The 23,955-nt window shown below is 41.6% G+C and overlaps 1 protein-coding gene and 1 long non-coding RNA gene across 3 annotated transcripts in view; both read right to left on the bottom strand.

The window, feature by feature from the left end:
• The window catches only part of LOC121549989 (receptor-type tyrosine-protein phosphatase N2), a 285,296-nt gene extending 264,009 nt beyond the window's left edge, over positions 1 to 21,287 (bottom strand). For both annotated transcript variants that reach the window (XM_041862031.2, XM_045210537.1), the window contains exon 1: positions 21,007 to 21,287. In XM_041862031.2, the coding sequence (XP_041717965.2) occupies positions 21,007 to 21,085 (79 nt within the window). In that variant the 5' untranslated portion in view covers positions 21,086 to 21,287. The remainder of the gene's footprint in view (positions 1 to 21,006) is intronic.
• Positions 13,669 to 15,553, bottom strand: LOC121549990. Its single transcript, XR_005996891.2, has 3 exons — positions 15,482 to 15,553; positions 14,945 to 15,043; positions 13,669 to 13,964 (listed from the first exon to the last, which is right to left on the bottom strand). It is a non-coding gene; the product is annotated as an uncharacterized LOC121549990 (long non-coding RNA).
• Positions 21,288 to 23,955: the final 2,668 nt, after the last annotated feature.

The raw sequence follows: 23,955 nt of genomic DNA, 5'->3' as shown, positions 1-23,955 counted from the left end.
AGAAAGACAAGCATTGTAATTTAGAATTCCGTAAATTATTGTTGTCTATCAACAGTGACAAGCCACCAGAGTCTGACAACTTTGATGGAAAATTACTGAGGATAAGAGCGGACGATATTGCCACTCCTATTTGCCATATCTTCAATCTAAGCCTACTAGAAAGTGTGTGCCCTCAAGCCTGGAGGGAAGCAAAAGTAATTGGCCCAGCGTCGTCCGGGTTAGGGGAGGGTTTGGCCAGGGGGGCTTTACTTAGCTCATCGCCCTCTACTGACTGCGGTCGTCAGTTGAATGGTGTTTCCTCCGATACATTGGTGCAGCTGGCTTCTGGGTTAAGCAGGCAGGTGTTAAGCAGTGCGGTTTGTCGGGTCATGTTTTGGAGGACTCATGACTCGACCTTTGCCTCTCCTGAACCGTAATTGGGGAGAAAAAGAGGGTAAAATACAAAAAGATACATAAAAAAAAGAAGATCGTGAGAGCTGTTTCGTTAGACTTCAGTGTGGCTTTTGACATCATCGATCATAGTCTGCTGATGGAAAAACGTATGTGTTATGGCTTTACACCTCCTGCTATATTGTGGATAAAGAGGTACTTGTCTAACAGAACACAGAGGGTGTTCTTTAATGGAAGCCTCTCCAACATAATCCAGGTAGAATCAGGAATTCTCCAGGGCAGCTGTCTAGACCCCTTACTTTTCTCAATCTTTACTAATGACATGCCACTGACTTTGAGTAAAGCCAGTGTGTCTTTGAATGCAGATGACTCAACACTATACACGTCAGCTACTACAGCGACACTTAACAAAGAGCTGCAGTTAGTTTCAGAATGGGTGGCATGGAATAAGTATGTCCTAAATATTTCAAAAACTAAAAGCATTGTATTTGGTACAAATCATTCACTAAACCCTAAACCTCAACTAAATCTTGTAATGAATAATATGGAAAAGGAGCAAGTTGGGGTAACCCTGGATTGTAAACTGTTATGGTCAAAACATGTTGATACAACGGTAGCTAAAATGGGGAGAAGTCTGTCCATAATAAGCGCGGCTCTGCCTTTTTAACAACACTATCAACAAGGCAGGTCCTACAGGCCCTATTTTTGTCACACCTGGACTACTGTTCAGTCGTGTGGTCAGGTGCCACAAAGAGGGACCTCTGAGAATTACAATTGGCTCAGAACAGGGCAGCACGGCTGGCCCTTGGGTGTACACGGAATAATATGAATAATATGCATGCAGATCTCTCATGGCTCAAAGTGGAGGAGAGATTGACTTCATCACTACTTGTTTTTGTAAGAAGTGTTGACAAGCTGAATGCACCGTGCTGTCTGTTTAAACTATTAGCACACAGCTCGGACACCCATGCATACCGCACAAGACATGCCACCAGAGGTCTCTTCACAATCCCCAGGTGAAGATCAGACTATGGGAGGCGCACAGTGCTAAATAGACCCATGGCTACATTCACATCAGGTAACTGATGCAAGCAGTAGAATCAGATTTAAAAAACAGATAAGAGTGTAGAGTGCGGGGACTGTGAAGAAACACACACAGGCACAGACACACAAGACATACACAAGTACACATGGATTTTTGTGATAGTAGAGTAGAGGCCTGAGGGCACACACTTAATGTTTTATGAAAAGTGTTATGAAATGTAATGTCATGTAATATTTGTAATTGTATATAACTGCCTTAATGTTGCTGGACCCCAGGAAGAGTAGCTGCTGCCTTGGCAGTAGCTAATGGGGATCCTTAATAAATACAAATACAAATGTAGGAGTAGTCTCAGCATTTAGGAGTAGTTTCAATATTTAGGAGTTGTCTCAGCATTTAGGAGTAGTCTCAGCACAGGAATAGTCTCAGCAGTTAGGAGTATCAGCATTTAGGAGTATGTATGAGTCCTAACCAGGGTTCTCAGGGTTCTCAATAGGTGGTATCATCTCCATTCCCCCAGTCTTGACTCACCACCTGTTGACACACCGACCACATCAAAGACCAATTCATCAGGTTATCATGGTGCGGCCAGCCCTAGACCTCTTTGGGACTCCTCCACTACACCAAATGGATACAGGTTCAAACCACATTGATTGGGTTGTGTTGCTGTAGTATTCTTATGAATGAGCAAACATTGATTGAGTCACTCATTCTACTTACACTGAGTTCTCTCACTCACTTTTTCCAGGCTCTGACATAGCTTGTGATAATCCAACACCAGACAGTACAGCAGTACATTATTATAACCTAATGCAAAATGAATTTGCTGAATGTAATGTGCTTAACTACAGGTAGGCTAAATGTAGCTGCAGCTGCTAAATATAGCTAGAGCCGGGTGACCTGATTTTCAGTGATATGTGGAGGATCAAGAAGAAATGATCTGAACCAGACCATGGTGTCCATATTAGGATAGCTTCAGTCTCAGCAGGACTTATTACAATCTGATTCCTAGGGTGTATAGGCTGTAGAATTGAATTCGCATGAATAATACATCTTTAGATTGTTACTTATTTAGACAGCATAATGACATATTGTCATAAAATCCACCAACTATGATTCCTCTAATAAATAAATCCCTTAGAGCTCTAACATGTTCACCAGCCAGATCTAAATGAATGGAAATAGCTCCGGCAGACACATCATGTATTTACTTAACACTTACAGGCGCTACCTCTCAGGTATTATTTAGGGAAACAGCCTATTAGCACAGAGGGGTTTTCTAAATCCATTACATTCCCTGTATGTAAAAACTGGTGCTCTAGATAAGGCAAAGAAAGGTGCTCTCCCAAGATGCCCCCCTGCCTGCTTCATCACCACCACCTACTGTGGTGGGCACTGCCAACATGTTCTGTGCAAGGACACACAGCAAATTTGCAGGTGTTAAAATCTCGGTGTTGAGGTAAAAAGTGTTATCTGTGTGTTGATTCTAGTGGGGTTAACATAAATGGGATTGAAATTGACACCACATGCTGTGAATACATTAAGTATAATTTGAATCACAGTGGAATCAGCACTGTGTGGTGTTGTTGTTACTCGACTGTGTTGAGTTAATATCCGTTAACTCTCTCAGAGTGAAAAGGCAAGGGAGGGGCCTCATTATCATATCACACAGCATGATTTCTGCATGCACATTAATTGATCTTATACTACACAAATATACAAAAAATAAAAAATCTAAACTTATTTCACAAGTTATTGAGATACTTGGTCCAGTTTAGATGGTTTAGGACGGTAGTCTCATCAACCTTACCTACATTGGCAGTCATTCTAACTGCAGCTGTGGGCGATTAAAATTTCCAATTGTTGGCTATGCTAAATCTAGCTGGATTCCAATAGGCATTATATAACACTTTGCAAGCCAGCATAATGTGATTTGCCGATGTGGCCTGCAAACCAGGAGTTTCAGACCGCTGTGTTAAGTTAAAACTAGGCTTTCAAAGTATGGCATAAAAAAAGTAATGTATTGTCATAAATAATTACATTTCTATGATAAAACATTCACTTAGGCACTCAGTTGGTGAAGGCTCCAGGACTCATCCTCCTTCTTCTTCTACGATGAGGTTTAATGGCGGTTGGCATCCAATAAATACTGCATTACCACAACCAACTAGACTGGATTATAACTCCCTAATACTTTGCTTGGAAAACAAATAAATAAATCAACAAATACCCTACCATCTAACCCTACACTCATTAAAAACCCACCACCCTACTCCACTGAATCTATTTACATTTTAGTCATTTAGCAGACACTCTTATCCAGAGCGACTTACAGTTAGTGAGTGCATACATTTTCATACTGGCCCCCCGTGGGAACCCACAACCCTGGCGTTGCAAGCGCCATGCTCTACCAACTGAGCTACAGGGGACTATCTATCTAGACATACGGACGGGACACCACCACACAACACACCCTGTAACTCAAATCTCGTACACCCAAATACTTCTCTGCAAAGGACGGGACACCACCACACAACACACCCTGTAACTCAAATCTCGTACACCCAAATACTTCTCTGCAGCTGTCACCACGACCTCAATTTTCTGAGACTTATGTTCCATCCCTGCAGTACCGTTGATAACCATTGCTATAAACTCTAAGTAATCCAATCTCACTGAAGCATTTAGTACTTGTTGGCCTATCCCTCGGTACTAGTACAGATCTACTACTCAGACCACTCCTCTCAGGATCCCTCCCCCTTGACCCATCTTCCTCTACTTTCTTCACTGCCTCAGCACACGACAACTTCTGTACTACTCTAACCCTGGTAACCACAACCTACCTCTCTCTCACCGGACATTTCTGATCCCCAGCCCCATGGGCACCCCTACAATTAACACATACTGCTTCTTTCCCCAATGCTACACATATCTTTGTCTCATGCCCTTCTGCACACTTCTAACACCAAGGAACCTCCCTCCTACACACTGCTGCCACACGCCCATAAGCTTGACACCTGTAACAACGTAATGTATTCGGTACAAAAGCTCATACGTGATAACTGATATATCCTAACATCTCTTTGTCAGGCAAAGATTCAACATCAAAACTTAAAAGAACAGATAATGACTTATTTTTCTCCACTCATGCCACCCTGTCTGTGTCGCACCAAACGACGAGCATCACAAATACCGGGAATCTTCCCCTTCAGTTGGTCCACTTTCACATTTACCGCTACCCCAGTAATCACTCCTTTCAATGGCGCCCTTTTCTTGAGAGCAAAACAATTCACGTCGCTTGTCCCCTTCACCAATTCCACAGCACCTACATCCACAAATGGATCAGCCAAAAGGGTCCACTTTCTCCCAAAATGTCACTCCTACCGTCACAGACTCATCTTTATCCTGACCCTTGGTGCAAGCCTCGGGCTCTGAGAACTTCACCACACCTACCATACTTCGCCCTCATTCACTTCCATTTCTCCTCCTGTCTTTGATCCGGTGTACATCTCACTCTGCTTACGTTTTCTACCATTCTTCTTCAACAAACCATCACACTTTTCCCCTCCATTTTTAACCATTTCCAGCTCACCCTCTTCCTCCCGCTCTGCCTCTCTTTCTCCCTCCATTCCTCTCCGTAATCCAAGCATACATCTCCTTATGGTAATACTGCACTTCTCCTGACATACATCTTGTTCTTGCCCTCTCAAGGGCCGCCATTCCCTGCACGCTCAAAATCACAGGACTCATCCGACAATTAATGCAACAATCATGTCTGTCACTAGCAAACACAGTCATGAGTGGTACTGGTACCTCTAAAATTCACTCGAAAGGCACCCTGGGAAATAAATATGCAAATAAGGCTTTACACCCTACAGTGTTAAAACAGTTCCCCAAAATGAGTTACTATAAGACCACATGTTAATTCCCTAACACTGAGAAAGTGTTACAGCATCAGCTCTAATAAAGTGTTAATTTCATTCGGAATTTGCAACACCCATGGTGTTAGGGACCCAACACTCTTGGGGTGTTAGTTTATCAACTTTTTGAAATGCATTAGTTTAACACTATTTGACATATTTCACATATAATTTCTAAGAAAGTGTGAAATTTAACACTGTGGGTGTTGACATTCGGATTGCGAATTTGCTGTGTAGGGTTGCAAAATTAGTTCTCTCATGGCTCTCTCTTCTCCCTCTGCAGCAGACATATCGTGAGAAATATGTTTGGAATATAGAATCACGATACAAATCACAGTATCGAATCGCAATACATATAGAATCGTGAGAATCGCAATACATATCGCATAGGCACCTAAGTATCGTGATAATGTTGTATCGTGAGTCAATGCCCAGCCCTAGTGTTAAATCTTTCTTTTTTTATGATAACAGATTCACTTAGGATCTCACTTGGTGAAGTCTATAGGACTGAAAATGGATGAATGCAACAACCATGTCTCTGTCATAAACAAATACAGCCATGGGTGGTAACTCTACAATTGGAGAAGGAAAATACTGAAAACTAGCTGTTTTTGGCAGAGAGGTTTGGAACTCTCTTTCTTAATGGTGTTTTAACTGTCACAAGGCAGGCCAAAACTCCATCCCACCAAAACAGGCTGAAATTGCAGGTGATCTTCTCAAACAGCTCTTACACTAAAAGGGCATTATCATAATTTTCAAAATGTCAACAGTATTATTCCAACCTCATAGTGTGGAAATATATATAAAACACAGGAAAATCACATTTTTCACTGCACTGGGCCTTTAACAATGAAGAATTTGCTGTGCAGTTCTAATCTATATGATTATGGTGCACCTGCAAAATCATTACAGCCACACAGTATTTAATTCCAGTGATGTATCATTTAGTATGCCCCTTCACGTGGTTGCCATGCCTTATTTCAACAGGGACAAACGGATGCTTTGAGGCTGGCAGTGAGTACAGCCACCTCCCACAGAGTGCTGTTAGCAACATACTGTTTCTCATATCATATCATATTTCATATCATCCCAAATGGCACCCTATTACCTTAATAGTGCACTACTTTTGACCAGGGTCCAAAGGGCTAAAGTCAAAAGTAGTGCCCTATACAGGGAATAGGGTGCCATTTGGGACACAGACCCTGTCTATGTAGCCATTGTAACCGTGACCATACCTTTCATTATCATTATGGCTTCTTCCAAGGACACTCTCCTCTGCAAATCCTCTCTGTGCTGTTATCAGCCAAAAAGGCCATTTTTGAACAGTACAGTAGGTAGGTGACAGCAAGGAAGTGTAATAACATGTGGTGGCATTGGACAAAGAACAGTGCTTTAGTGAGGATAAAGGGAAAGGAACATGACCTGGAGGCAAATTAGCATCACTCTACTGATGTAAGCACCTTGTATCATTATACTGTAACACTCTGCACCCAAAACTGGGGAAATGTTTCTAAGGCAAGACAATTTTTATCTGAAAAGGTTCGTTTCTTCAAAGGAACCTCTCATGACAAGCCTTAAACGATGCAAATCATCACATCTTCTTATCATTCCGCAATCATTCATGCTCTCCTTTTTGTTTACAGATCTATTTCACGCCTTGGGTAATTGGGCTTAAAGTCAACAAGGTCGTTTCTCTTTAATAAATCATGATAAGATGCCCAACCTTGGATTTCTATACCTAATACCTGTCTTCTTTTTGCTCCTGTAAATCACCTTCATAACTCACCCTGATTAATCACCTTCTGCTGAAATGACCCACTGACATGCATGACATTGAGGTCAAAACACTGATTGAATAGGACCCTAGCACCCTTACGCCACTGGCCATACGGAACAATGTGGTCAAACATTTCCTGAGAGTTTCGTAGAAATTCTGGGGAGGTCGGGGACTCTCCGTCACTCCAGGCAATAGGACCGTCACTCTAAATTAAAGATAGCAGCACGCTACAGAGCACGGCAAACAAGGCCCCTGAAATAGGCAGGTTGACTTTTTGCCTCCCCCGTACCTGGTGTGATTGGGTTTTTAAGTCGAGAGCGAGCAGCTCAGAGGCGTAAGAAGGCCTCTCACCTCGCGCTGTGAATGCTCTCACCACAAGGCTTGCTCATCACATGATTCCTCCGCAGGGATCCTCTTTTGAACCTTCTGTCTTAAAAAATATGTCCATTAAACCTGTTTAATTACAGGGTTTTTTTATCGCTTTGGTACTATTTTCACAAGTATGTGATGAATTTTCTGAACTCTTAGTACAAAACTCAAAAACTGGTAACACTTGTAACACAGCCTGTCTTACATTGAAAACGTTTCATTGCGCATTAATTTTGTTTGTAGACATCTTTCACCACCCAACCATTGATCCCAAAATATACATTTACTGTGAAATATAGTACATTGGTTTAATCACCAAAACACAACATAATGATATCTTCTCAATGTGGTTATTTTATGAACCATTTAATCCAATAGAAAAAAATGCCATTTGAATGTAGTATGTTACAGTAGTGTACATTACAGTACATTACACTGCTTTCACATTAGGCAATACACTTGGACTACCCATTAAAAATGTCTGAAGATCAAATTTCCATCATTTCTATCCCTTGTCTGATCAAAGGTGTGATCGTTGAAGACATCTTTCACAATGTAATCAAATGAAAGAAATGAAAGAAACAATGTTTAGAAGATACTAGTTAGCATCAAGCCTGAGACTGAATGAATCAGTCCTTCATGGTCTAATTGCTGCAAAGAAACCTCTACTAAAGGACACCAATAATAAGAAGAGACTTACTTGGGCCAAGAAACACGCGCAATGGACATTAGACCGGTGGAAATTTGTCCTTTGGTCTGATGAGTCCAAATTTGAGATTTTTGGTTTCAACCGCCGTGTCTTTGTGAGATGCAGAGTAGGTGAACGGATGATCTCAGCATGTGTGGTTCCCACCGTGAAGCATGGAGGAGGAGGTGTGATGGTGTGGGGAAGCTTTGCTGGTGACACTGTCTGTGATTTATTTAGTATTCAAGGCCATCCCATCTGGTTTGCGCTTAGTGGGACTATCATATGTTTTTCAACAGGACAATGATCCAAAACACACCTCCAGGCTGTGTAAGGGCTATTTGACCAAGAAGGAGAGTGATGGAGTGCTGCATCAGATAACCTGGCCTCCACAATCACCCAAACTCAACCCAATTGAGATGGTTTGGGATGAGTTGGACCGTAGAGTGAAGGAAAAGCAGCCAACAAGTGCTCAGCATCTGTGGGAACTCCTTCAAGACTGTTGGAAAAGCATTCCTCATGAAGCTGTTTGAGAGAATGCCAAGAGTGTGCAAAGCTGTCATCAAGTCAAAGGGTGGCTACTTTGATTCTCACTGGGGTCACCTACCAAAATGTGTGGACTGTTGTCACTTTATTGTCTGATACGTAAATGGCATATATTACTGTATTGGCCAATGCAATTTTAGTAAAGCAGTGTAATCTGTATATGTAAAATCTATAGGTTTACCAAACGTTTAAGTGATCATCAAGTAAGAGGAGTCAGATTAAGTAATAGTAAAATGTATTTTAACCGAAGAGAATCATATCAAAAGTAATGTGAGCATTGCATTGTGAAAGGCAATTACCTTATATGAACGTGTATTGCAATGTGAAACATGTATTTATAGATGAAACACTGAAGTTTGGTGAAAAAGTGCCTGTATGATTTTGTGTGTTGTACTTTGTCAATTAGAAATGTGCTTAGAGTTTTCAAACATCTGCCTTTTTGATGATCTGTTCTGAGTTTTGTACTAAGAGCTGTGAAAATGTTCCACATACTTGTGAAAATTGCACCAAAGAGATATAAAAACTGTAATCCATTATCATTCACTCCATATTATATAGTATTTTATTGGATTGGATTTTTTTAACCCATTATCTGTTAGAACATAATCTGATACAACTGATTCAAAAGAAAGCCAATACAACACCAAAACAAAAGCAGGAAGGTCTGATGAAAACTGAAACTGATGAAACATTACATAAAACAACTAATATAATGGTCAGTATCTACTACACTATGGATACTCTAGTCAAGTGCTTTCTCCACCCTGAATAAAATGAAGGTTCTTATATGGTTCTTCCTCAGCTCTTAAGGTTCCTCGGAGAACTCTTGCACGATAAAGAACATTTGAGTTAAGTGGGGAGTTCTTGAAGTGGTATCTACGTTTTTTCTGAATTCTAAAAGGTTATTGAAATGTATGGAAGGCTGCAGATGTGTATCTTTCATAGCAAACAGCAAATTGACCGGTGTTAACTAGTGTTGATTTTTCAGTGTAACATTTCTAGTGTTGATTCACGAGTTAAATTAACACTGTGTTGGTGTTAATAACCATAGTTGAACCAAAACCGCGCCCATCATTATCATATTTCCCCGCATGCTCTATTGCAGGTTGATTTTTAGAATGGTTTAGAATTGTTTGTTTCCCGCGGTAGACAAAGACTTTTGACTAGAGATGGAGTTACGCCGGGATGCCACCGGGCCGCAAGCAAAGTTGGGAGAAGAGGAATATTGGGACAGGGACACAGAATGGTGGATTTCTGAGGAGGAATGGAGGGGAAAAAGAGGAAGAAGCGAATGAGGAAAGCAGAGGTTGGATTTGAGGAAGATGGCGATGAAAATGGAGATGGGGTGACGATGAAGATTGGTGTCAAGAGCAAACAGAGTGAGCCGTGCGCCAGGAGTGTGCAAAGCTGTCATCAAGGCAAAGGGTGGCTATTTGAAGAATCTCAAATATAAAATATATTTTGATTTGTTTAACACTTTTTTGGTTACTACATGACTCAATATGTGTTATTTCATAGTTTTGATGTCTTCACTATTATTCTACAATGTAGAAAATAGTAAAAATAAAGAAAAACCCTTGAATGAGTAGGTGTTCTAAAACTTTTGACCGGTAGTGTATGTTGTGTCAGCTGTAGAGAAATATTTGGGTATACAAGATTTGAATTCAGAAGAGTTACAGGGTGTGTTAAGTGGTGGTGTCCTGTCCTCCCAGGCCGTTGGCACGGTGCAGGAGCATATAGGGTCAAAGTAGTGAAATGGGGTAGTAGTATAATGGATTTGTATTATCCAGTTTGGGGCGGTAATGCAACATATTGGATGCCAACTGCCGTTAAACCTCAAAGAAGAAGAAGTTTGTTTCCTGTGGGCCGTATGTTTGACACCCCTGCTTTAGGTAGTCTCATATCTTAGTCTTCCCATCCCTGGCAGTCATTCTGATTGCAGGTTGCGGGTGAATAAAAATACAAAATGTTGGATATCCCCACTCTGGCTGGATTCCAATGTGACTTTCAAGCCTGCTGTGGACTGTAAGCTATGAGATTCAGGCCACCGTATTAGGGTAAAACTAGGTCCATAAAATAAGGCCTTATCAAATATGTATTGTATTGTTATAAATAATATATATTTTTTATAACATATTCACTACTGGTAACTCTAAAATGCACTCAAAAGGCACCCTGGGAAATATGCAAATAATCACCCTACAGCAGGACTATTCAATTCCGGTCCAGGAGGGTCGAAACCTTTCTGGATTGGGATTTTTGTACGGTTCTTTAAAGAACCATCCCATTTAAGGTTCTTCAGAGAGCCTAAAATTGTTCCCCTATGGCATCGCTCTCAAGAACCTTATTTGGTTCCAACTTCCACCTTTATTTTTTAAGAGAGTAGTGTGGCTCAGTTGGTAGAGCATGGCGCTTCCAGCGCCAGGATAGGATAGTAGGTTTGATTCCTGCTGCGGCCTTCTATACATAAATGTCAGCACGCACTACTTTAAGTCGCTTTGCATGGGATATTACTGGTTCTTATAAACTAACCACAATTGAATCCTCACATACCAAAACTGTTGTTTATTGAAAGCTGAATACCGGGCGTTAGAATCATATCCGACACTCTGGCTGTATCTGACGGGAATGTATTTTGTTTCTACGGTGCATACTGAAATGGCCCAGAGTGTTAATCAATAGCGCTAGCAAATCCATTACTGCATTTAATCAGGCCTGGGATTGCAGAGATGAATTCCGCTATCCCGCCGCCATATCGGGACGGGATCACAGTGTCCTGAATGCTCATTAGCGCATTAGTGTCCTCATTATACACAGTGACACCGCCGTACTGGACTGACCTTGTGAGTGACCTCCTGTCAGCTCTCTCTAATTTACACTTAATACCAGGACACAGTCCCCCTGAGGCAAGATAGTCAAGAGGAATGATACTGACATACATGAAAAATGTCCCTGAATGCGTCCCAAATGGCACCCTATTCCCTATCTCATGCACTACTTTTGACATGGGCCCATAAGGCTCTGGTCAAAAGTAGTGCCCTACATAGGGAATAGGGTGCCATTTGGGACGCATCCTATCACAATTCTGTGTGTTAAATCTAGATAGTAGATCAGAAATATTCCTAAAGGTAGGCTACCATAAAGAAGGATCTTAACGACACAGTAATAAGTGATACTTTTCCATGCGAGGCATAGATGTGTTATTGGATTGATTTTATTTTGCTCTATCATCATCATTGTCTATGTTCTAAGAGCACCCAACAACTTTCCTGAAAGTAAATAGATTCCTGGAGAACACCTGATCTGTTTTGAGCCTGGTGTTTTTTAGAGCGCCAGAGTGCCATCTGGGTGGTATTCATTAGGTGCCAAACGGAAGAAAATGGACAAACAGGGAGGGACTACCTGAACTTGTCCAATAAACACTTGTTTTAGTTTTCCGTTGCAAAGCATTTTGCTGCTGTGTGCCCTAATGAATACAACCCAGATGTTCTCCACCAGGTCTCTGTCTGCTCCTAAAGGGAAGAGTTTAGCCCTGACCTCAAGTGTGTTCTGGATGATCACCGAGAACAGTCAGAACAGAGCGTCCTCTCTCCATAAAGCAGCTGGCGAATATCTCGGAAATAACTCAGACTCCCCTCCTTTCACAGCCGCTTTGCTCTCTCTACCCGTCTCAATAACCACTCAATGTCAATATACACTGTAGAGCATTTGCTCCATTTCATAGCAGCGGCTTTGCTTCATCTGCCATCACACCATCCGTGGCAGCGTACCAAAGCTCTGAATATACAGCCTGCTTTAGAGATTTTACTGCAATTCAATACTAATCTAAATCAAATAAAATAAAAGTGTATTGGTTGTGTACACAGATTTGCAGGTGTATTAGCAGGTGCAGGAAAATGCTTATGTTACTAGCTCCAACAGTGCAGTAGAATGTCTTGAAAATACAATATTACAAATACACATAAAATACAACATCTAAACACCCATACGTAAAAATTTATGCACACATGACTGTAAGTCGCTTTGGATAAAAGCGTCTGCTAAATGGCATATTATATTATATTATATAAATAACAATCCAAAGAGAGTGAGCATGTGTGAGAAACGAGAATATAAATATAGTAATGTATTACACCTCAAAGGCAGACTCAGAATCCCATCTGCCCTTTTATGACTCATAACAATAGAAAAGTATATTGAGCAGGGCTTCCATTGCTCCCATTTGAAAATCCAATATTGGATTATACTGAATTGTAATTCATATTGAAAAATGAATGCTACAACAGCTGCATCTCGGTTTGGTGCAGCTGAATGAGGTCTATCATAATATGTTCATTTTTAGTTGGAATCAATAGCCATTTATTACACTGGAAAACAGCCACAAGCTGAAAAACTTGAACATGATGTTAGATCAATTACACTCCAATTGAATGAGGCAGCTGTCGGCATTTTAAATATATGAAAACAGGCTTTGCAAATGACAGGCCAACTGCTCAGTGATCATAATTTCACCATAGAGCATAATATAATTTGCATGTGTGTGTAAAGAGGGGTATCATTGCCTGATTAATAACAACTCATGGGGTCTGTCACTTCCAGTGGTCATTTAGCTCATTTACCTACTAACTAGATAGCTCATTCAAAACAGGTGTCCCATTTAATGTCAACCAGGGCTGATAGAGCACACCCAGGCTACTTACTTCCCAAATGCCATCCTGTATGTAGTAGGGTGCCATTTGGGACGCATCCCCAAACATGCTTCAGCCCAGCTTTCATACACTATAAAACTTTTCCCAGGATAATCCTGCAGATTTACAGTGAAATTATCCCTGAAATCTAAATGTAAGAAAAACAATACATTTGTACATAAAATACATTTATTAAAACAACCTTAACAACAAATTAACAACAGAATTGAAGTAACAACAGTTAACACGTTACCAAATAAGAGCATCATTACAACACTCATTTAAAAACTATATTGTGTGCCTGTATGTGGGGGGTGTGGGGGAGAGAGAGGGAGATGGAGTTCAAATTGGGATAGGGATCTATGATCAGGGGCAACCCTAGTCAGGGTAAGGGGGTTCAGACAGGTGACAAGGGACATATCAAGCTGGTGTTGTGTGTGTGTGTCAATGTAGGGGTTGAGAACAGCTGGCTTCATCTGGGCAGCCTTGTCATGCACTTTGTCCCATCTTCAGGGTTCATCATCTTGGGTTGATTCGAACCAGGAATCTGTACAGCCATATATCCAATATAGTTTATGAAATCAATTGAGGTATTGAACAAACACAAAAAAGACAGCTAGATGCACCTACTTCAAACCCTAGCTAACTAATAAAACATTGCTATAGTTTACACAATACCACAGATTATTTTACCAGACATGTTCATTTCTTTCTGTGCCACCAAATGTTTGCATACTACTGGTAAAGTGAACAGGTTTAGCTAATACTGTAACATTATCGAAGAATGTTGTTTAAATAACCAAATGGTTAATTGGGAGAGGCTAAAAGGACACTCCTGGCCTGCAAAACAATGACGTAGTCTATGTCACGCAGCTGAGAGCCAAGTGAACAGAATCACAGAGTTGTGACAGCTAATGACGACACTGTATCCCGGTGTTGTTGCCGTTCAAGCTCTCCCCATTGAGTAGACTGTATCACGGGGACATCTAGATGGATACCAATACTAGTTATTTCTTGTGTAGGCTGCTATCCTATATATAATCCTGGGAGGGAAAAACATTGGCCACGTTAGTAGCTACCGCCGGTGACACTGACATGCTGCCCAGTGGGAAGCACCTTCGGCCAGCACGCACATCGATACAACACCAGTGCACTGGTCATTCGCATCGGCTTTTAATCGTCCACGACTGGTTTATGTGTCAAATGCGGCCGGTAATATGGGTCATATCTTTTGAACAGCTAGAAACAAGCCATTTTGTCTGTAGTAATGGTGAAAACATAACGGGTCATGAATCTGCGCTCAGTTTATTCTCCATGGCACTCAGAAGCTGCGGTACAGCGAAGCCTATCATCACAACAATTATTATCAGGGTGATTTTTTTCTAGGTCGCTCAACAAGATATTTAACAGCAATTTAGAGCAAACCGAAACGTTAGTCAGCTAGCTAGCTAGGTTAGCAAAGAATACATGCATTAATTCAACGTTGGCTAGAAATAAAGATACTTATAAACAAGTCAAGGTACCTACCCAGCATCTGCTGAAAATATGATTCCACTTCACAGCTGCTTCAAAATACTAAAATAGTCTGAGCTTCATGGGTCTCAACTGACAGCATGAGGTTGGCGCCTGAAACAGATCATTTGAATTTACCGTAGGCATAAACTATTACTGAAAATAAATACAGTATGTTATAGTCATTTTTACAGGAGGCTTCCAATTCCATTTAATAACAGTATTTTCCAGCATGTTACCCATAATGCAGCGCAATCTACAGTATTAATGCATTTACGGGATTTTACTGTGCATTCTACAGTGTTTTACTGTTGAAATTACAGAAAAGTCTTACAGTGTAGTTAAAAGACTACAACTAGAAATGCACATTGTAACAGAAGTTATGTTGCCATCTGGACTGAGACTGCTGCTAGGCTAGCTAGAAGTGATAGTTAGCTAGATGACGAGTGACAAGAGCTAAACAATGTAACTTTCTATGAAGCATTATTAAACCATGTTAAAAACATATTACAAGTTGTGATCTTTAACCCTGAGACACACTCTTTCACACACCTGTGTCTACAGCTTTCTCAGAGACCTCAGAGGTATAACAACAAGGACAACACAGGTCCGGATTGGTCCTCTGAGACTGACTGGGGTGCTGTGACAACAGGGGAACTGCCAATGAAAACAGAGCACGAGGCAAAGTTTCCCCCAGGTACAGATCTATGATCAGTTCCCCTCTCCCAATCCTAACCTTAACCATTAGTGGGGGAAATGCAAAACTGACCCAATATCAGCATCTAGGGGCAACTTCACCCTGCACCTGAAAACACACAAGCAACAGGAAGAAAACTAAACCTAGTTGAGTTGGGGCCTTTATTGGGTTTCATATGGGAAGTAGCCTAGCTTGGGAGGATATCTGAGCCAATCCGAAAATAAACACATATATTGTACTCACATCTCTATCCAACCATTCATGTCACATCTCTATCCACTGAGATGATTTATAAGCACTGCAACTTAACGTCCCGACCACTGACTGAATAGATTTGTGGGATGACAGATGCCCATGGCTAGTGGAGATAGAGCGAAGCCAATGAATCAAAGCTAAAACTTGTCTGGATGTATTAGGAGATAAGGTTGACGACATCAGAGCACACTGAACAGAGAGACAGCAGACTTTGAAGATAGCTATGGTGTTAGAGCAGCCATTATTCACTTGACACACACCTCAGCCATGAGCTCTCCAGTTGAACCATCAAGAGGCCCAAAGTAGACCATGCATGAACAATCCCCTATGCCAAATGAATCCCAACCATCCCTAGACCTATTTACTTATGCATCTCCTCTGTCTAATTACTTTCTAGTCATGCTTGTGTGAGTTGCAAAGCTTATGTCTCCCTAAACTAAAGCATGCAATCCTTCCAGGTGGTCTGATGAGATAGAAACCATGAACTATGGTTGCATCCCATATGGCACCCTTTTCCCTATATAGTGCACTACTTTTGACCAGGGCCCATAGGAAATGCCACGTAGGAATGAATCTGGCCTACTGCCCTTTGACACAACCTCTATCTGTCACCACTGTAATATTCTCTCTCTCTATCTGTTTAATAGTCTGTACATATATTTTCAAGAAAAAAAGAAAAAGTAATGCGCTAGGCTAATCACCCTCAGCTCTGTCATCAAACAGTCTCTCTATACTCTGATCCTGCATCCAGGGTTATTAATTCCACTCTCAGCCTTCAAGTAAATGATATTTATAGCTGCTCGGATATCACCTCTACCTCCCACTATTTTTTTCAGCGCTTCCCGGTGCTATTTGGTGTCATAACACACATACAGATGATTCAGTAGACCCACTCAGATCCACAGTAGGCTACACAACACAAGCCCGACAGGGAATGGCATGCGCTCTATGATGAAACCAAATCAGGGCACTTCTCACCGACTCATTAAAAACAATAACTGTCTCAAACACCCAGGCAGTCCGCAGACACTGACGATGGAGACCACTCCCAGAAAGATTTCAGTTTTTTTTTTACATAAGCATGAATTTTAACAATGAGAGATTCTCTAATGGTTGTGTAGAATTCTCTGATGGAACACAGCTGACTCATTCAGGATTAACTGAGACAGAGCCTGCAGTCCAAATGGCACCCTATTCCCTATGTAATGCGCTACTATAGGCTCTGGTCAAAAGTAGTGCAAACTACATAGGGAATAGGATGCCATTTGGGGCACAGAGTGTCAACACTGGCTCCAAAGCAACAACAATAAATAACACAAATCCGTCACAGTTCTCTTGAATGCTGTACCATTCCCCTTCCTGTTCCTATTCTTTTCACAATGTTTTAGCAACATTCTTTCTCCATAAGAGTTTAACTGAGAGGATTGTGTAAGTTCCTTACAATAGTGTTAGACTGGCACAGACAGACAAGGTGCGAGACCAACAGTCAGAGGGAATTAGACAGGACACACACACAGGCCTGCAGTTTAATAAAGAGGCCTACACAGAAAGGAGTGGGAAGACAGACAGTACAAGACAGGCAGAGAAAATAGTTTTTAAAAAACATTTGCACTTTCCAAACGTACAGATGGCGACTGAGTCCACTTCATGACTGGTCCTGGTTCAGAGAGAGGATGATATATCAGGTCACCAGTCCCACACAGACACTACACACGCTGATGCAGGATCAGTGAGATGGCATCCCTGCTTATCATTCTGACAGGGGTAGCAGAAACACTCAGCCCTTGATTTAGCTCTATGCCATCTGGTAATAACCCTACAGTCTCTGCACAGCAAGGCAAGCTCAACAGAAGGGCCCATTTATCCACAATGGCTTCGAAATGTTACACTCTGGCATTTGCCGAGTGTTAAACTGGGGCAAGGCAGGGAAAAACCAATCAAAATATAAAGGCAGATTTCCCTGCCAAGACTGAAATAAATCAAGAAGGTGTATGTACTGAGATGACTACCATGCCATAAAGGAAATCTCTCTCTAGAAAAAGGAAAATAACAAAAATGCTTACAAATCACATAGTAGATGTCATGTAGTATGTTTTTAGAATGTGACATCAAACTCATGGTCCACCCAGGCCACACATAGTTCTCACTTTAAAGGGGCAATCTGGGATTGGTACATCTATTTCTGGACTTTTAAATTAATGATATAGCCATTGATTATTGAAGAATGTAAATTATAAATGCCTCCTGTCATTAGCTTAGTTCAGACACACACGTACACATGGATTTTGTATTTTAGATAGTCAGGTCCATAAGTATTTGGACAGTGAATTACAACCATTTGTAAACATAGCCCCCCAATTTGAGGGGCTCAAAAGTAATTGGACAAACTAACATAATCATAAATTAAATTGTGAGTTTTAATACTTGGTTGCAAATTATTTGCAGTCAATGACTGCCTGAAGTCTGGAACCCATAGACATCACCAGATGCTGGGTTTCTTCCCTGGTGATGCTCTGCCAGGCCTTTACTGCAGCTGTCTTCAGTTCCTGCTTGTTCTTGGGGCGTTTTGCCTTCAGTTTTGCCTTCAGCAAGTGAAATGCATGCTCAATTGGATTCAGGTCAGGTGATTGACTTGGCCATTGCAGAACATTCCACTTCTTTGCCTTAAAAAAAGTATTGGGTTGCTTTCGCAGTATGTTTCGGGTCATTGTCCAGCTGCACAGTGAAGCGCCGTCCAATGAGCATTTGGCTGAATCTGAGCAGATAATACAGCCCTAAACACTTCAGAATTCATCCTGCTGCTTTTATCAGCAGTCACATCATCAATGAATACAAGGGAACTAGTTCCATTGGCAGCCAAACATTCTCACGCCATAACACTACTTCCACCATGCTTCACAGATGAGGTGGTATGCTTCGGATCATGAGCAGTTCCTTCCCTTCTCCATACTCTTCTCTTCCCATCATTCTGGTACAAGTTGAGCTTTGTCTCATCTGTCCATAGGATGTTGTTCCAGAACTGTACAGGCATTTTTATATGTTTTTTGGCAAACTAATCTGGTCTTCCTGTTTTTGAGGCTTACCAATGGATTAAATCTTGTGGTAAAACCCTCTGTATTTACTCTGGTGAAGTCTTCTCTTGATTGTTGACTTTGACACAGATACGCCTACCTCCTGGAGGGTGTTCTTGATCTGGCCAACTGTTGTGAAGTGTTTTTTCTTCACCAGGGAAATAATTATTCTGTCATCCACCAGTTGTTTTCCGTGGTCTTCCGGGTCTTTTGGTGTTCCTGAGCTCACCAGTGCGTTCTTTCTTTTAAAGAATGTATCAAATAGTTTATTTGGCCACACCTAATGTTTTTGCTATCTCTCTGATGGGTTCAAGCTCTTTGGACTTCATATTGAGGGATAACAGCAACAGATTCCAAATGCAAATGCCACACTTGAAATCAACTCTATACCTTTTATCTCCTTACTTGTTGTCATGAATCCCGCTTCCTGAGTCGGTTTCTGCCTGAGTTGCCTGTTTTCTGTCCTGGAGGTTTTTTCCCCTGAGTTTCCTGAACGCACCCTGTCTGGTTGCCGGGCGACGAAGCAAGGTGGGAGATCTCTCCATTACCCGCACCTGCATCTCATCAGCTATCTGCACACCTGGTTCTGATCATCACCTCTCCACTTCATAAGCTCTGACCTGACATCCATTCCCTGCCGGATCGTTAGCCATGAACATTACTCTCCCGGAATATTCACTCAACCTCTGCCTGGTCGTCTGTGGCTTCAGAAACATCATTGGATCTGCCCATTCACTCCCACCAACTCACCTCCACTGCCAGCTCCGTCACCTGGATTCTCCTGCTTCCACATTTAAGTCTTTAAATGAATACTCACCTTCATTCTACTCACCTTGTCCTGGTCTGCTTCTGGGTTCCGCTTTAGAGAATCGTGACGCTTGTAAATGAACTAATGAGGGAATAACACACACCTGGCCATGGAACAGCTGAGCAGCCAATTGTCCAATTACTTTTGGTTCCTTAAAAAGGGGGGGACCACATATAAAACGTGCTGCAATTCCTACACCATTCCCCCGATTTGGATAAAAAAATACCCTCAAATTAAAGCTGAAAGTATGCACTTTCAGCTCATATTCATTATTTAATTTCAACTCCAATATGCTGTGGTAGACAGCTAAAATAATAATAACTTGGTCAATGTCCAAATATTGATGGACCTGACTGTATGTGGTAGTCGAGTAGTGGCCTGAGGGCACACACTTAATGTGTTGTGAAAAGTGTTATGTAATATTGTATATACTGTAACTGCCTTAATGTTGCTGGAGCCCAGCAAGAGTAGCTGTTGCCTTGGTAGAACTAATGGGCATCCTTAATAAATACAAAAAACTGTCTAACCCCATCAGGACCCAAAATAGGTTTGTTTTACGGCATTGTTTGTTAACAGTGTAATTATAAACAAAGATGTTATAGCTTCAAAACATGGTTAAGACTACAGTTGTGAGCTCATGGATGGTTAATCCTTGGATCCATATTTCTGTCTATGAATAAGAGAGAGATTACATTTCTCCAGCTCCATCTCTCAGCTGCTTAACAAAACAAGTGCTAGGGTGGTCACTTTGTTGTTTGTCGATTCCCAGATTGCCCTTTTAAAAACATATTAATCCTGAAAACAGAATAGATAATGAAAAAAGCGTTGATGACTTTACAGGTTGTATAATCTCGGCGCCCAGAATCAGGATGTCACGAGACTACAGGTATTATCGATTATTATTTTCATAATTAAGTCTGGGACACTCACTAACATTGACATTTTAGTCATTTTAGTTAGTAGACGCTCTTATCCAGTTGATGTCTTGAAGATGAACCCTGTCCCTGACACAAGTAGCCTACCTTATGATTTTCCTTTTTTGAGTAATCTACAGAACAACATTAGAAAAACATTTTCCCAGAAATTAAGACGTAAATACTAGCTTTTTCCATAGCCCATTAACACTGACCATATGGTGGTCTAAAAGCCTGTCTTTTGCACTGCAACACCTGGGCAGGTAAGTATGATTTTTTTTTTACTTTAATACAAATGGCTATATATTTACCGTGAACGACTGTCAACTTACCAAATTTGCTGTCAGCGGAGGTAGTTGGAAGAGACAGGAAAAGAGCCAACACAACGAAGATGGAAGACGGCGAATCCATTACTCTTACTAGTCTAATCCATTGCACACCTTTGCTAAAACATAATAGTGTCAGTGTTAAATACAGGATGATCCAAAATTGATGGATGAGATAACTGCGAGTGAAAGTAGAAATATGAGATTTGCAGAGCAATTTCTCGGGTCTGCCACTTCTCTTCCGCAGTCGCGACAGGATTCAGCACCGCGGACAGCACCCGTCAGAAGGCGCCCCTCCTAGGTTCTGACGTCAAACACACATGGCGAGAGGCCCATGCCTGGTCTTTAAGCTTGCACCTACAGTGCGCAATAATGAATGGTTAGCCAGTCTGGTTTGCCAGTCTCACCACGAAAATAGTAGAAGTTTAGAAGTTTATTAAATGAAGCTCGAGAGTAGCCAATATAGAGGTAAAACCAAAAAATATGCTATAGCAATAAATCCAAGTGGGCATGAGGTAAGTCTTTATCGCAGAAAGCCAGTTACTCTCTACACTATTTATATTCATAGAGGGGACTGGCACAAGGGTTCAAACACCAGCTGGAAGGAGAATTAATTGATTTAAATTGCATCGCAAATGGCACCCTTTCCCATACAGTGAGGGAAAAAAGTATTTGATCCCCTGCTGATTTTGTACGTTTGCACACTGACAAAGAAATGATCAGTCAATAATTTTAAATGGTAGGTTTATTTGAACAGTGAGAGACAGAATAACAATAAAAAAATCCAGAAAAACGCATGTCAAAAATGTTATACATTTATTTGCATTTTAATGAGGGAAATAAGTATTTGACCCCTCTGCAAAAAATGACTTAGTACTTGGTGGAAAAACCCTTGTTGGCAATCACAGAGGGAAGATGTTTCTTGTAGTTGGGCACCAGGTTTGCACACATCTCAGGAGGGATTTTGTCCCACTCCTCTTTGCAGATCTTCTCCATGTCATTAAGGTTTCGAGGCTGACGTTTGGCAACTCGAACCTTCAGCTTCCTCCACAGATTTTCTATGGGATTAGGGTCTGGAGACTAGCTAGGCCAGTCCAGGACCTTAATGTGCTTCTTCTTGAGCCACTCCTTTGTTGCCTTGACCGTGTGTTTTGGGTCATTGTCATGCTGGAATACCCATCCACAACCCATTTTCAATGCCCTGGCTGAGGGAAGGAGGTTCTCACCCAAGATTTGACGGTACATGGCCCCGTCCATCGTCCCTTTGATGCAGTGAAGTTGTCCTGTCCCTTTATCAAAAAAACACCCCCAAAGCATAATGTTTCCACCTCCATTTTTGACGGTGGGGATGGTGTTCTTGGGGTCATAGGCAGCATTCTTCCTCCTCCAAACACGGCGAGTTGAGTTGATGCCAAAGAGCTCGATTTTGGTCTCATCTGACCACAACACTTTCACCCAGTTCTCCTCTGAATCATTCAGATGTTCATTGGCAAACTTCAGACGGGCATGTATATGTGCTTTCTTGAGCAGGGGGACCTTGCGGGCGCTGCAGGATTTCAGTCCTTCACAGCGTAGTGTGTTACCAATTGTTTTCTTGGTGACTATGGTCCCAGCTGCCTTGAGATCATTGACAAGAGCCTCCTGTGTAGTTCTGGGCTGATTCCTCACCGTTCTCATGATCATTGCAACTCCACGAGGTGAGATCTTGCATGGAGCCCCAGGCCGAGGGAGATTGACAGTTCTTTTGTGTTTCTTCCATTTGCGAATAATCGCACCAACTGTTGTCACCTTCTCACCAAGCTGCTTGGCGATGGTTTTGTAGCCCATTCCAGCCTTGTGTAGGTCTACAATCTTGTCCCTGACATCCTTGGAGAGCTCTTTGGTCTTGGCCATGGTGGAGAGTTTGGAATCTGATTGATTGATTGCTTATGTGGACAGGTGTCTTATACATGTAACAAACTGAGATTAGGAGCACTCCCTTTAAGAGTGTGCTCCTAATCTCAGCTCGTTACCTGTATAAAAGACACCTGGGAGCCAGAAATCTTCCTGATTGAGAGGGGGTCAAATACTTATTTCCCTCATTAAAATGCAAATCAATTTATAACATTTTTGACATGCGTTTTTCTGGATTTTTGTTGTTGTTATTCTGTCTCTCCCTGTTCAAATAAACTACCATTAAAATTATAGATTGATCATTTCTTTGTCAGTGGGCAGACGTACAAAATCAGCAGGGGATCAAATACTTTTTTCCCTCACTGTATATAGTGCACTACTATTGACCTTGGCCCGGATTCCCAAAAGCATCTTAAGGCGAAGTTCATGTTAGAACCATATGATCTAATGCCTTAAGATGCTTTTGGGAAACCGTGCCCAGAGCCTTATAGGCCTTAGGCAAAAGTAGTGCATTAACAACAGTACAGGATATTAGCACATATAGTTGGAATAAGCATCTGAATAAACAAGTGAATATCTTTCTTTTATTGTAAGGCTGTATAAACAGTAGCGGGATCATTCTAAAATACCATACCACAATATATCATATCTTCTCAAGTTTATACATGCATGGAAAATCTGGACTGTTTGTGTTGGGTGGAACATAACTAAATGCAAACAAACTACATTTCCATTAATACATTGTTCAAACCTTAACACAACACCTAGCGACTTTATCAAGCAGTTTGGACCTCTTGGCATAACGATTAAGGTGTTGGCTTGACAGTCGCTGGGTTCGAGTCACAGTCGGGGCTACCCACCGAATTCTCTACAATATGATATATATACACTTTATACAGGTAGATAGGTGGTAACCTGCTGCTGGGCATCTCTGCCTGTCGCACATCCAGCGGTGCCCGTAAACCAGCTAGAGGGTCATCACCCGGCGACCACCACTCCTCAACGTTACGCTCCTTATCCCGGTACGTCTCCTGGTGGCAGAGCAGTGGCAGGGACGTCTAC

This window comes from Coregonus clupeaformis, chromosome 34 (assembly GCF_020615455.1).
Source record: "Coregonus clupeaformis isolate EN_2021a chromosome 34, ASM2061545v1, whole genome shotgun sequence".
Classification (NCBI taxonomy): domain Eukaryota; kingdom Metazoa; phylum Chordata; class Actinopteri; order Salmoniformes; family Salmonidae; genus Coregonus; species Coregonus clupeaformis.
The sequence above is the reverse complement of the archived record's forward strand: the minus strand, read 5'-3'. Positions and strand labels throughout refer to the sequence as shown.